This window comes from Tasmannia lanceolata, unplaced genomic scaffold (assembly GCF_043159265.1).
Source record: "Tasmannia lanceolata isolate RefF3 unplaced genomic scaffold, GAP_Taslan_0.1 ptg000003l, whole genome shotgun sequence".
NCBI lineage: Eukaryota > Viridiplantae > Streptophyta > Magnoliopsida > Canellales > Winteraceae > Tasmannia > Tasmannia lanceolata.
Genome location: NW_027518680.1, coordinates 14,799,671 through 14,814,326, shown reverse-complemented (window position 1 = coordinate 14,814,326; position 14,656 = coordinate 14,799,671). Strand labels below are relative to the sequence as shown.

The 14,656-nt window shown below is 35.7% G+C and overlaps 1 protein-coding gene across 1 annotated transcript in view; it reads right to left on the bottom strand.

Annotated features, from left to right (window-relative positions):
* FY (Transducin/WD40 repeat-like superfamily protein) overlaps positions 1-14,656 on the bottom strand; it is a 55,302-nt gene that overhangs the window by 9,442 nt on the left and 31,204 nt on the right. Inside the window, exons 9-13 of the mRNA XM_077361704.1 lie at positions 6,958-7,017; positions 6,789-6,849; positions 6,626-6,713; positions 5,979-6,042; positions 691-769 (exon numbers count right to left, since the gene is read on the bottom strand). Of these exons, the coding sequence (XP_077217819.1) occupies positions 691-769; positions 5,979-6,042; positions 6,626-6,713; positions 6,789-6,849; positions 6,958-7,017 (352 nt within the window). The remainder of the gene's footprint in view (positions 1-690; positions 770-5,978; positions 6,043-6,625; positions 6,714-6,788; positions 6,850-6,957; positions 7,018-14,656) is intronic.

Below are 14,656 nucleotides of genomic sequence, written 5' to 3'. Positions count from 1 at the left end.
AAAAAAAAAACAAAGAATATAACACACAAATGTAAGTAAGCATGAGACATAAAGCCCCCAACAGGGATTGAGTGTGACAATATACATCCAACATACTGAAGAAACATGCTGAAAATCAGTTCTGACTACCTCTGCCGATTAAATATAAAAAAATAAATGACAAATTGTGTTCCTTTTGATGGATATCAAGGTTTTAAATTTTGGTTTCGGCCACAACCAAAACTGAATTTTTTCGGTTTCGGCCGAAATTAAGTAAAAAAACAACAGATTTTGGGTTTTTCAAAAAAATTCAACCTTTTCTGAAATTTCATTTCAGCAGAAATTCCAGTAATTTCGTGGATTTAAAAAAAATCAAAATTTGAATTTGGCCGATTTCCGAAATTTTGGCCGAAATCTGCACACACCATGGTGGTTATTTGACATTATCCATATGCTGTTCAACAGAAGTAGCAGAACCCACAACACAAGTGGAATTAAAAATAAAGTGCGATCCCAACCTAGCTTGTGTACACCGACATGGGACAAATAATACCGAATGCTCAACATGTCAATTAAAGCATAAAAAATTCAATGTTTGAAGAAGAAGTACACTAAACTCTTTACAATACTTAATGTTGAAATGAAAGAAACTTAATGCGGAAAGAAAACATATGCTGAAATTAGCCTTTTCTACAAGGAGAAAATGATTACCCAACAAGCCAATGAAATATTGATCCATCATAACTACCGCTCACAAAATATTCTTCATGGAATGGATGCCAGGCCAGTGCTAGAAAAGGAAAGCCACACAAGCAGCTAAGTCAATTTCAAATTTCATAACAGATAGAGTTAATCACTTTGCCAAATCAACATACTTAACAAAAATGAAACAAATCTAACATAGTTCCAAACTTGATCTTGAAATACCATCGAAAATGTGTTAGTCATACAAAGCCAACTCAAAAGTTTAAATATATACAAACTGACCCTAAACCTTAAACTAGTGTAGCAGCAAGACCGTGTAAGATTTTACGAGCACCCATGATGGCATGAACGCATGCAGGTATGATAGGGGATCATGATTACTCCGTGGGTATGTTGCTCATCTGGCACAGCGGCCTTTGACAAGTCAAAGTTAGGACATGCAATGCGAATATAATAATATGTGGCAAACTAAGGTAAATAAATAGATTTTCAAGTGAACTTGCCCAAGTTAGATGATTTGGTTACTACAAATCAATACTACAGAGAAAGCAAAGAGAAATTACACCATTCATGAGCCCAGTCAGATTACTGTGGATATAATAAAGCTACGAACAGCAATGGGGGAAGCATCTGAAAGTGGAAAGGGTCAACTGGACATAAAAAATGGCCCACGGTTCCCAAATCACTAGTGTTGCTTCAGCACCTGGGACACAATGTGAATGATTCCTCTGCATTAACATAACAGGTCATGAAAATAACTTGATTATACAGAAGAAAAATATAGTTTTCCATGAACGCATATGCATATATTTTGTGTCTATGTATGTGCATGCGCCTTTATATGTATTCTTGCAGTTCTATGTGACAGGAGGTACCTAAGAGGGATATCTTTCGCTATCATGGTTCAATTCTACATAAGTAAGGAGAGATTGAAGAGGATGTTAACCATAGAATAAGAGCAGGTTGGTTGAAGTGGAAGCTTGCCTCAGGAGTTCTGTGCGACCGTAAAATCCCTACCAAGTTGAAAGGAAAGTTTTATAAGACAGCTGTGAGGCTAGCCATGTAGTACGGCTCAAAATGTTGGGCCACCAAGAAGCAGCATGTGCATAAGATGAGTGTAGCGGAGATGCGAATGCTTAGATGGATGTGCGGCCACACAAGGTTAGATAGAATTAAAAATGAAGACATTCATAAAAAGGTGGAGGTGGCACCAATTGAGGAGAAGATGAGAGAGCACCACTTAAGATGGTTTCGACATACCCAACGTAGGCCTTTGGATGCTCCGGTGAGAAGAGGCCACTCGTGCCACATTGATAGAGTAAAAAGAGGTAGGGGCAGACCGAAAACAACTTGGGTAGAAACAATGAGGAAAGACTTGATAGCTAGGAACATAACAGAGAACATGACCTTGGATAGGATAGAATGGAAGAAAATGTTCCACGTAAAAGAACCCAACTAGAGACAGGATTAGAGCCAGGATAGATTCCTTTCACATTCTTCATGAAATTTTTCTAAAGGATTCATTTAGCCGACCCCAACTAGCATGGGACAAAGGCCTTGTTGAGTTGAGCATGGTTCTATGTGTGTGATAGGTATGAAAATTATCAACATTTTATGTTGAGCATTTCCTTAAAAAATGAGTTAAAGTCAACCCAAGTGCCTGACCCAATTTTAGGATAACCGATGCACACCAAAACATACACCCCCTTCCTTTTGTTGGCGGTGGTTGGTGTGTGTTTTGGGGGGGGCTGCTCAAAAAGAAAAATATACACCCCCAACATGACTGAGATGTAGAGCGACTAGCACCGACGAACTTAAACCTTGAAGATCTCGGACTTGTCCACACGATGATTTTGTCTACTCTATAGAGTAGATAAATTATCTACTCCGTTGGCCCCAAATACAGTGAGGGCCCACATTGTTTGGGTGATGCAAACCATTCATTTGATGGTCCCTGGCATGGATAGGGTGTGACCAAAAAAATCAGCTCATCATCCCAACCCTTCGATTTGTGGAGGTTAAAATGGACGGGTAATAACCTCTACAAATTTGTTCATTTTTTTTTTTTTTGAAAGGTTACAAATTTGTTCATTTTTAACCTCCACAAATCGAAGGGTTGGGATGATCCTATGGAGCTGATTTTTTGGGCACACTCTATCAATGTCGGGGCATAACAAATGAATGGTTTGGATCATCCAAAAAATGTGGGCCCATGTATTTTGGGCCGACGGAATAGATATGTTATCTACTCGAGACAGTAGAAAGTAGAAACTTATCTATATACTAAGCACGTAACTTTCCATTTTGTCATTCGTCTTTCCTAGGAAAATTTTTGGAAAGTTTATCCGATCTGCTAGCCACCTTCTCCGAGGCTACATCTCGCCCGTCCTTTGCGATTGTATGTGTTAAGAGATTTGTCTTATTAGCCGTGTTGAAAAACCTCACAGAAATACTATGTGTTAAAGGTGGCTAGCAATAATAACTACCGAAAAGAAGCTACCGATAATAATCATTACGTATTAAAGTTTTGTAGGGAAATTACGGACCACGGGTGCCTGTATATGACAATTACGAAAAAAACTACCAAGAGGATGTATCGAAATATGATAATTACAAACAAACTACTTTTCCTTATGATTTTTTGGGGATATAACGACTCCCGCGCACCTTCCAAAATTACGGACTCCGGGCACCTGAAGAGGAACACCATATTATGGAAACCTCTATAGATTGGACGGCTAGGATCAGCCTATGGAAATGATTTTACGGGCACCACCTATTGATGTTGTGTTCCATCACATGGACGGTTTGGATCAACCTATGATGGAAACTTCTACAGATTGGACGGCTAGGATCAGCCTATGGAAATGATTTTGCGGGCACGACCTATTGATGTTGTGTTCCATCACATCGACGGTTTGGATCAACCGATGATGTCGTCCGTGCGGCTCTTTGTCAGCCGTGCATCGCACGGGTTTCTTACTAGTATATATATATATATAGCAGAAGAGAAATTAGAGAATTTTTTGAATTTCTTCCTAAATTCTGTGAATTAAACACTTCAAGGTGGTTGTGTTTTTACCGTTTACGGCTCTTCCCATATATCCATCCATGCATTTCGTGGGGGTAGTTTTGCCCTTTCAGTAGCCTTACCCTTAAGGAGAAAAAGACTGAATTAATGTAATGTAACACGTCAGGTTGGTTCCAGAGATATTTTTGATTTTTTTTAGTCAACGTGTCAAATCGTTCCAGAGATATTTTTCCTTCTTTGTCTCTATTGAGTGTTGACAAAAGAAAAGAAGGAGGCATTCATTTGTTCCAAAGATATTTTACCTTCTTCTATCAACACAAGAAAAAAAACAGAGGCCTTCATTTCTCCTCCGCTCACGAGGGCACGAATAGGGAAGTGGATTTGATCCAAATTTCTAATTGGTTTGATGATGCATTCTGTGAGAAGATCAGCATGGTAGCATTGGTTGAGACTATTTTACCATACTTTGGGTGCAGTTCCATCAATGTTCATACTTGTGGGCATGTTTTAGCTAAACTGAAATAATTCTCCGGAGTAATGAGTGCTCTTGCATCTCATTGTCAGCCCCTTATCCTACAAGTTTGGAGAATATGAATGCTTCAACTATGTCACATGGAGAAAGCTTTTGGAAAAGTTTGGGAAAGAAAAATTACATTCCTCCACAGTATTACACATGAAAAAGGTAACTTGAACCACTCAGTTCAAGATTTAATTTAAATTTTTTGTGTTTTGAACAAATTTTTTTTTTTTTTTTAATTATTGCCATTTGTACACTTTCATTTATTTGAGATTTTCATTGTTGTTTTCCCTTTGTACCCTGTTTAGATTTCAGAAATTTTCTGCAAAAGTTTCAAAAATAATAGCTTCTCCAAAGTAGCCTGATTTTCCATTGTTTGATTAGACATGAAAAAAGCAACTTATATCATATATAGTTTATGCAAACAAGTGAACATATGCCATTATCTAATGCATTAGGAAACACAACTAAGCTTCGGCCCAGTTCGGAATGCAAGAAAAACATTTCTAAAGAATTTTTCTTAAGAATTTTTAAAGACTTTTTTAAAAATGTTTTTCTTAAAATTTATTAAATTTTTTACTTTCCATAATTTAGAGGGAAATGATATGTTTATGGTTAATTTAAAGGGATATTATCATTAATTGAATGCCCCTCTAAGTAAAAATTGAATAGGATTGGTGTAAGTCTTCTTTTTTCATGTGTAAGAAAGGTAGGAACTTTTACAAATATTTTCATTTCCAAACTTTACGAGAAAATTCCTGCAATCCAAACAATCCAAGCAGGGCTTGATGAGTTTGTGGATTTAAATTTGTTATGTTGGACCATCGTCCCCTTCATTATGGTTTGTGAGCATTTTCTAACCATGTTTCTTGGTAGATTCATTTCTTTTTTCATTTCATGAATACTCTCTAAGTAATGTATTCAAAAGCCTATAATTTTTCCATGAAATGTGTAGATAATTAATATCCCTATTTTGAGAGCCCTGTGCCTTTTTCATTGTCTATTGTTTATATTATGACTCAATTTATAAATTCATAGTGTTATGGGCGGAAATACAGGCTATATTTGCCCATATAGTTTTATTCCATTGAACCACTTTACTTTTTATTAGTTTTGATTTTTTTAGTTGGTAATGGTTTCTTAGATTTTAATTTATCCTGCAAGACAGAATTAAGTAATAAAAAATCTATAGGGTGATCTTAACCATCCGATTTAAGAGGAACAACATATTATGGAAATCTCTAAAGATTGGAGGGCTAGGATCAGCCTATGGAAATGATTGGACGGTTTGGATCAACCTATGATGTGGTCCGTACAGTTCTTTGTCGGCCTGTGCATCGCATGGGTTTTTTACTAGTATATGTATATATATATATATATATATATATATATATATATATATATATATATATATAGAGAGAGAGAGAGAGAGAGAGAGGGAGAGAGAGAGACTTAAGAGAGAGAGAGGGAGAGAGAGAGAGACTTAAGAGAGAGACTTAAGAGAGAGAGAGAGAGAGAGAGAGAGAGAGAGAGAGAGAGAGAGAGGAGGAGGAGGAGGCATTAGGTTAGTGGGATTCTAAATGCTTGAGGCTCCACTCTTATTACTTCATACGGTTCATGGATGAGAAATGTAATAAAAATGCACATATACAATCAAACAATCATAAATAAATGCTAACACATTAATTAAAGCTAATGCGTGACACTGAAGGAAAAAATATAGGAAAAATAAGAGATCTCACTAACCAGTCACATCTTTGTGATGCCCACGGAATGACTCAAGCTCTTTCATGGCTCTAATATCATAAAGCTGAAGATTCATGAGCAAAGTGTTAACGTGTAACCATCAAGTTAAAGTTGGAGAACCAAAAAGTAGTTTGCATATAAGCACAATTATGCATCGACAAAACAATGAATGCAAACAAGTTCTGCATAATGAGGCAGAATTTGTGGTTAATATTAGCTAAAGCACATTAAAACGACTAGATAGTGAGGATCCTCAAGTGAAAACTTCATATTTATATACAAATACCACAGAGATACAAAAAATCAGTCTAGAAATATTCATGCTGACAAAATCTTACATACACTGCCATCACCATGCAATCATATTTCAAGCTCTACTGAACTATTGGTTATGATTACAACCACCAAAAAAAAATCAGAGAGAGACAAAACCGGTTAAGAACTAAGAAATAGAGGGTGGAAAAATTGAAGAGGGACATCAAATGGGCAGTAAGGCACATGTAATATATGAAACCAAGACTGCTCTACAAAATCTAGTTCTTTTTTTTTTTTAAATGTTCTACAAAATCTAGTTTATTTGTACCAAAAGAGAGATTGTTCTCACATGTAAGAATGAGTGTACTAGAGATATATGAGAGATTACTCACCTTAATGATTTGATCCTTTGAAGCTGTCAGCACCCAATTCCCATTTTGATTCCATTTGACACACAGAACAGTATTTTTGTGGCCATGACTGAAAAAAACGCATAAACCAAAAAATATTCAATTGATAAATTAAATTTGATGTCAATGAATAAAATGTACTTACAATGAACATAGTTCTCTCCCTGTTTTCGCATCCCACAGTTTTACAAGGTTGTCTTTCCCACCTGTTGTAATGCCAGGCAAATGATAATACTATAAGGTCCATACCTCACAAACACCCATAAGAAGAATTGCAAATCGAACATGTACAACACAGGTCCAGAAATACACACCTGATACTAGTAGAGATTTTGTGGGGTGCCAATCAACACTCTTGACATCCCAACCATGGCCTGTCTGAGTTAAAAGCACATATACAAGACTTTTAGGTTACTTTATGCATGCTCAAAGAACATATTTAGTCATCTAATTCATTAGGAAGACATGAAAGTCTGATAACTAAATCACAAAAATAATGAAATATCTAGCAAAAAAAGGTGACGTATAGCAATGTAAAATAATAACAAAGCGACAGCGTTGATCATAAAATAAATGCATCAGCAATAGTTTAATAACAGAAGAGTTTAACATAAACATACAGTTATCATGCTGTGTTAATGCAGGAGATGAAATCATTTTGGTACCTGAATGATACAAATTTCGTTTAAGTCTACCAAGGAAAAGCATGGTCCTATGCCCATCCAGAAGTAAATGAATGCAGATTCCAAGTGTCAAACTAAATAGATGGTGAAAATTGGGCAATGTTTCACCACAGATTCCAAAAAATGACAACAAGAAAGTTGCATATGCCATCAATGATATCATGACGGAAACGTTGATATTTCGACGCAATTCGACCCCAAGTTTAATTTTTGTCAAAACTTTGTTCTAGATGTCGACATTTTGACACATTTCGGCCCTAGTTTTGCACTATTTCCATAGTTTTTCCACAGTTTCAGAATCGACCTCACCAAAACGACAAAGTATTTCAACTGAAACCTTGCAATCACACAAATCCAGAGATTTCATGTTGGAGATGGTTAATGCTGAAACTTTTCGGCCGAAAAATTTTAGGCAAAAAAGTTCAAACCAAATCCCATCCTTTTTCATATGACAAAAGGAAGGAAATACCCAAATAGCGCGTAGGATCAAAGTTTTCTCTTTGATCTTCCCTTCATTATAGTTCATGGTTTCTACGTTCAAGGATTGGAGGAGACCAAGATTCGAGGATTTGAAGTGAATCCATGACAGCTAAGAGAAAGAGACGGGAAGGAAATAGGGAATCAAGATCAAGATCAAGATCAAGATCAAGAAGGCGGATCAAGCTCAAGAAAAGAGATCATGATCAAGAAAATAGATCAAGATCATGAACAGGCGAAAGAAATAGAAAGGAGAGCAGCTTATAAACCAAATCGGGAAGGATGAGAAAAGTGAATGGAGAAAAGAGGAGAAGAGAAAGATAAGTTTAGGGATAGAAAATTGACCTAATGTGAAGCATCATACTTCAAAAGGCATAACATCCACACAAGAGAACTTCAAATCTTTTTTTCATTCTATTGCATAGCATTCAAGAAAAGTGCCCTACGGCTACATATATATAAGAAAACAAAGAGAGCTAGAAAGTTCTAAAACCCTAAACAAAAACCTCACTTTTGGACAAAAATACCTTCTAATAACTTAATGACTTAAAATTTTCGCAATACATGTGTGGGGCTATTTAAAACACTCACAACTCACAGGAAATTTTGATGGAAAAAGATCATATTACCCTTCGTATAACTTAAAGGACTTAAAAAAAATACCTAAAAGAGACTTCAATTAGAACATTTGCCCAAGAATGGTCCATATCATACTCCCCTGCTAGAAAAGATTCGACCCTGTCGAATATAATGCTTGGCATAACAGGTGGGAGCTCAGTTATCGACTCATGAGTCGATTTCTTAATTTTCTGACTCGTGACTAGTAAGAAGTTTTGACAAAATCAGAAATTTAGTTGAAAAAATTATAATTATATCATATATCAAAAGATGAAGGCATGATGCACATAAAAGTAACTATATGCTTGCAATTCGCATGTACAAAAATAATTAAGTTCTAACTTCTAAGTTCCAACTTCCAAGTTTTCAATCATCATTCATCAAAACAAGAAAAATTCAAACCATCCAAGATCCCAAAAATAAAATAAAAAATGACAACTCAATAATCTCGAAAGTCGAGGCCCTCATCTGAATCATCTCCCTCCAATTGAATTTCTTTATTCTCAACATCTTCAGAGTCTTCACCCTCTTCCTATTCTTCTTCATTATCAAGATCAACAGGTTTATCCTTCTCCTTTCCACTAACAACTGCCTTCTTTCGATTGAGTCTCACACTCTCACAGTCTCAAGTCTCTTGGTCCTATACTATAAAACAAAAAATTAATATTAATAAGAAATCATATATATAATGAAAAATGATTAAAACATAAAAGCCAAAAGTTATTATATTGCCTCTCATCTTCGTAAGTTTAGGATCCCCCACTTCATCATTAAAACATTCTTGTATATCTAACTAAGAAAATCCTCGGATAGTGAAGTAGAGCGCTCCCATGTGATCCATTCATCATCGGATACCATATCCAACAAACAAACAGAATCATATGTCGATCCTCTCTTCTGCCTCTTTAAATTCTTCATCTCTAGGTTGATGTTAAACTTATTATACACCAACGCATTAAATCTTTGTTCCTCCAAATGCTTCCTCTTTTTTTACTGTACATGCGCAAAGATGCAATAATTCCTTTCACAAGTCGAGGAGCTACAACTAAGGCTAAATGCCTTGATAGCTAGCCTTGGAAAATCCGGTACATGAGTTCCATAACTTTCCCACTATAATGCTACGCAAATAAAGTAAAAAATAAAAATAAAATCATCTCCAAATAATATAAATATATTTTGAAAAAAACAACCCAATATTTTATAACTAAGTTATAACTTATAACTTATAAATCATACTCGGTTGCTTTCTATTTTTTTGCCGAAACTGCCATGCTCTTATTAAATTCACTCTCCAACCTTTTAAACATGTCTGTTTGCTTATCAATTTTCATCTTTGTTTCTTCATCAGGAAACATCCTCTCAATGGTATCATAATACCCTTTCATCACCTCCCTATTGGCCTTGAAATTTGCTGCACATTAGAACCTATAAAAAATGATAAATTATTCAAAAATAAATTTAATATAAATTTACACGTGACATATACATAATAAAATAATAATTAATGATTCAAAAACTATCAAGAACGATAAATGTAAAACTTAATTGGGGTTTAAAAAATAAGCGGCCACATGAAGAGGTCTATGAATTTATTTATCCCATCTCATCAATTATCTTCCATATTGGAATATACATGTGTTACTTGTTCTTCAAGTTTTCATTAATATGCTCCTTAGCCCTATCCATAGCTTCATAAATGTATCGCATAGGTGGCGTATCCTCTCCATCTGCAATTCTAAGCACCTTCACTAGAGGCACTCTTCAAGTAAAACTTAATTCATAGCCAAAACCTCTCATCTCCCAAAATAATCCTTGAAATTGAAATTGCATAATATGTGCTTCTAGCCCACTCATTCGAAGCAAACATAGCTCTAAGTTGCACATTCTTTTCATGAATGGATTTCAAAGTGAGAATAGCTGTTGCAAATCTAGTCGCACCCGGCCTTGCCAAGTCCCTAAGCTATGTGTACTTCCTCATTAAATCTAACACCCATGCATAAATGAAAGCCGTGATTTGCCTTGCCTTCTTATGCGTATCATAATGTACGGGCAACTTTTTAATATCTCCCAACATATTATTCAAGATATGTTTCGTGCATGGTGCCAAAAGAGTTATTTCCTCTTATCCATCAGCATTTCTCCAGCACCAACATTAGGAAATGCACTATTCTTCACAATTTGAACCACATTTTCTTCTCGAATTTCATCAACCAAACCATCAAGCAACTCAAATAAATTAACGGCAATGTGAGAAATACCTGAAGTGTCCCATGATTTAAAAAATATGGTTCCATCAGAGATATTCACAAGAAAGTTTGTGATTGATCTCTCACGCCTATCCTACCAACCATCACTCATAATAGTCCATCCAAACTTCCTCTAATCGGCCATATACTTCTTTAAGTTAAAACTCATTCCTTGTTCAAGAAAGTGACCATTGTTTCATGATATGAAGACAGCTTCAATCTCTGCCCAGTTTATTGTCGATTCCATCATCTTTATGAACAAAGGGTTTTTTACCAACTTAAAGGGCAAGTTCTACCCATAAATGCATCGACAAATAACCTGAACTACTGCATCTCTATTTTTCATAATTGAATTTAGTGTCACTTGCTTCTTATCATTTCTCCCATTTGATTTGAATAAGGAATACAATGTCCCCTTCTTACAACCCTCTAAGATCACTACCCTTGATCTTCTTTAATATCAAAGCCCCCAACCACATCATCAATTTTTTTTTTCATTATCTTTTAATACCTTAAGAAAAAGATCCCTCACTACATCCAGAACTTTGTCACGAGGCTTTACGTCTTAATGAGTACATGTCATGTGATTTTTATCCTATACACACCACCATAATAGTTGTTATCACAAAAACTGCATTTAAGTTTTTTTCCTTTCCGGACTCAATCTTAATGCAATATTCTCATATAATATCTTTCGTACCTTGTCACTATTTTTCAAATGAAATCTGCCGAACAAAGGTTAAAAACAAAAGCACCAATATACAATTTGAATAAAAGAAATGGAATCCAAAAAATGCATAGAAAAATAAAAATCATTCAGGTTCCCCAACAAAGGCAAAATTTTGGATTTTGAGAACCGATTGGGCTCCCAAAACTGATTTCATATTAGGAAACCTGTACAAGTCTTGTGGTGACTCGTATGAGTCACATTAACTCGAAATGGGCTGACTCGTACAAGTCACTCCAAAACATAAAGGGGTTGTCCCAAGTGACAAAAGGGGGATGAAACTAATATTTTTTTGTTAAAAGCAAAACCCACGGCTCGCTCTCTCCTTTATCCTCTACGTTTTCACCTTTACCTTACTTAGGGTTTCTGATTTCCCCTCTCCGACTCTCCTACGATCGACGTGGTAAGTCTATGAGAGAGAGAGAGTCGAAGATAGATTAAAACATTCTTGCATATCTAACCAAGAAAAATCCTTGGATAGTGAAGTGGGGCTCTCCTACGAGATTTAAAACATTTGACTCTCTCTCTCTCTCTAAGAGACTTGCCACTTTACTAGTTACGATGTCGTTGTCAATCGCCGGAGAAGAGTAGGAGAGGCGAAATCAAAAACCCAAGTAGGGTAAAGGTGAAAACGGAGAGGATAAATGAGAGAGAGAGAGAGAGTCGTGGGTTTTGCTTTTAACAAAATATTATTAGTTTCACCCCCCCCCCTCACCCTCTATTGTCACTTGAGACAGCCCCTTTATGTATTGAAGTGACTCATACGAGTCAACCCATTTCGAGTCGAGTTAATATGACTCGTACGAGTCACCGCGGGACTCATATGAGTTTCCTAATCTAAAATCTATTTTGGGCTCCCAATGGTTTCTCAAAATCCATAATTTTGCTCATATTGGGGAAACTAAATGATTTATCTTTCTATACATTTTTTTGCATTCCAATTCTTTCATTGAAATTGTACATTGGTGCTTTTATTTAACCTTTGTTGGGCAGATTTCATTTGAAAATGGACGAAAGGGTTTGAAAGATATTACATGGGAATATTGCACTAAGATTGAGACCGGAAAGGAAAAAAAGTACTTAAAAGCAATTTTGTGACAACTATCATGGTGGTGTGCATCAGATAAAAACTCACTTGGCATGTACTCATTAAGACGAAAAGCCTTATGACAAAGTTCCAGATGAAATGAGGGATCTTTTTGTTAAGGTAGTAAAAGATGATGGAAAAAAATAAGATTGATGATAGTAATGTGATTGAGAGCTTTGATGCTGAAGAAGAACAAGGGATAGAGGTCTTAGAGGGTCGTAAGAAGAGGACATTGCATTCTTTATTCAAATCAAAGGGGAAAATGATAAGAAGCAAGTGACACTGATTCAATGATGAAAAATAGAGACGCCATAGTTCAGGATATTTGCCGATGCATTTATGGGGAGAGCTTGCTATTTAAGCAGGTAAAAAGCCCTTTGTTCATGAAGATGATGGAATCGGCAATAAACTTTGGAAAGGGATTGAAGCTCCCTTCCTATCATGAAACAAGGGTGACTTTTAAAAAAGAAGTCGAGGTAATGAGTTTTAATTTAGAGAAGTACAGGGTCGATTGCAAGAAGTATGAATGCACTATTATGAGTGATGGTTGGGAGAATAGGCGTGAGATCAATCACAAACTTTCTTTTGAATAGCTCTGCTGGAACCGTATTTTTAAAATACTTGGACACTTCGGGTATTTCTCACAATGTGGTTAATTTATTTAAGTTGTTTGATGGCTTGGTTGATGAAATTGGAGAGAAAAATGAGATTCAAGTTGTGACGGATAGTGCATCCACTTATGTTAGTGCCGGAGAAATGCTTATGGAGAAGAGGAAACAACTCTTTTGGACTTAATGCATGGCACATATCTTGAATAACATGTTGTGGATATTGAAAAGTTGCTCGTACATTATGACACGCATAAAAAGATAAGGCAAATCACAACTTTCATTTATGTGCATGCATGGCTGTTAGATTTAATGAGGAAGTATAAGGCTTACGGACTTGGCAAAGCCGGATGCTATTAGATTTGCAACGGCATATCTCACTTTGAAATCTAATCATGAAAAGAAGGTGCAAGTTAGAGCTATGTTTGCTTCGGAGGAGTGGGCTAGAAGCACATATTCAAATAAAGCAAATGCAATTTTAGGTTCAAGGATTATTTTGAGAGATAGAGAGGTTTTAGCAATCCATTAAGTTTGCATGAAGAGTGCTCCCTCTGGTGAAGGTGCTTAGAATTGTAGATGGAGATAATACACCACCTATGGGATACATTTATGAAGCTATGGACAGGGCTAAGTAGCATATTCAAGAAAACTTGAAGAACAAGGAGCAAAGGTATCTGCTGATATGGAAGATAATTGATGAACGATGGGATACAAAAAATTCACATACATCTCCATGCGCGGCTTATTTTTTAAACACCAAGTAAGTTTTACATTTATTGTTCTTGATAGATTTGGAATCATTAATGATTATTTTATTGTGTGCGAGTCATAGGTAAATTTGTATTAAATTTATTTTTGAATCGTTTAAACTTTTTATAGGTTCCAATATGCAGCAAATTTTAAGGGCCATAGGGAGGTGATGGAAAGGTAATTATGATATCATTAAGATGATATTTCCTGATGAAAAAACAATACAGAATATTGATAAGCAAGCAAACATGCTTAAAAGGTCGGAGATAAATTTTAATATGAGCATGGAAGTTTCAGCAAGGAATAGAAAGCAACCAAGTATGACTTATAAGTTATAACTTAGTTATAAAAATATAGGGCTGTTTTTTTTCAAATTATATTTATATTATTTGGGATGATTTTATATTTACTTTTTCCTTCGTTTATCTAGCATTATGGTGGGAAAGTTATGGATCTCATGTACCGGATCTTCAGAGGCTAGCTATCAGGGTGCGTAGCCTTACATGTAGCTCCTCGAGTTGTGAAAGAAATTGGAGTATCATTGAGCATGTACAATCGAAGAAGAGGAATTGTTTGGAGCAACAAAGACTCAATGAGTTGGTGTATATTAAGTATAACATCAACTTAGAGATGAGGAATTTAAAGAGGCAGCAGAGAAGGGAGACATATGATCCTATTTGTTTGTCGGATATAGAATTCGATGATGAATGGATCACAGAGAAGAGCCACACTTCAATATCCGAGGATTTTTGTTGATTAGATATGTAAGAATATTTTACTAATGAAGAGGAGAATCCTAAACTTAAGAAGAGGAGAG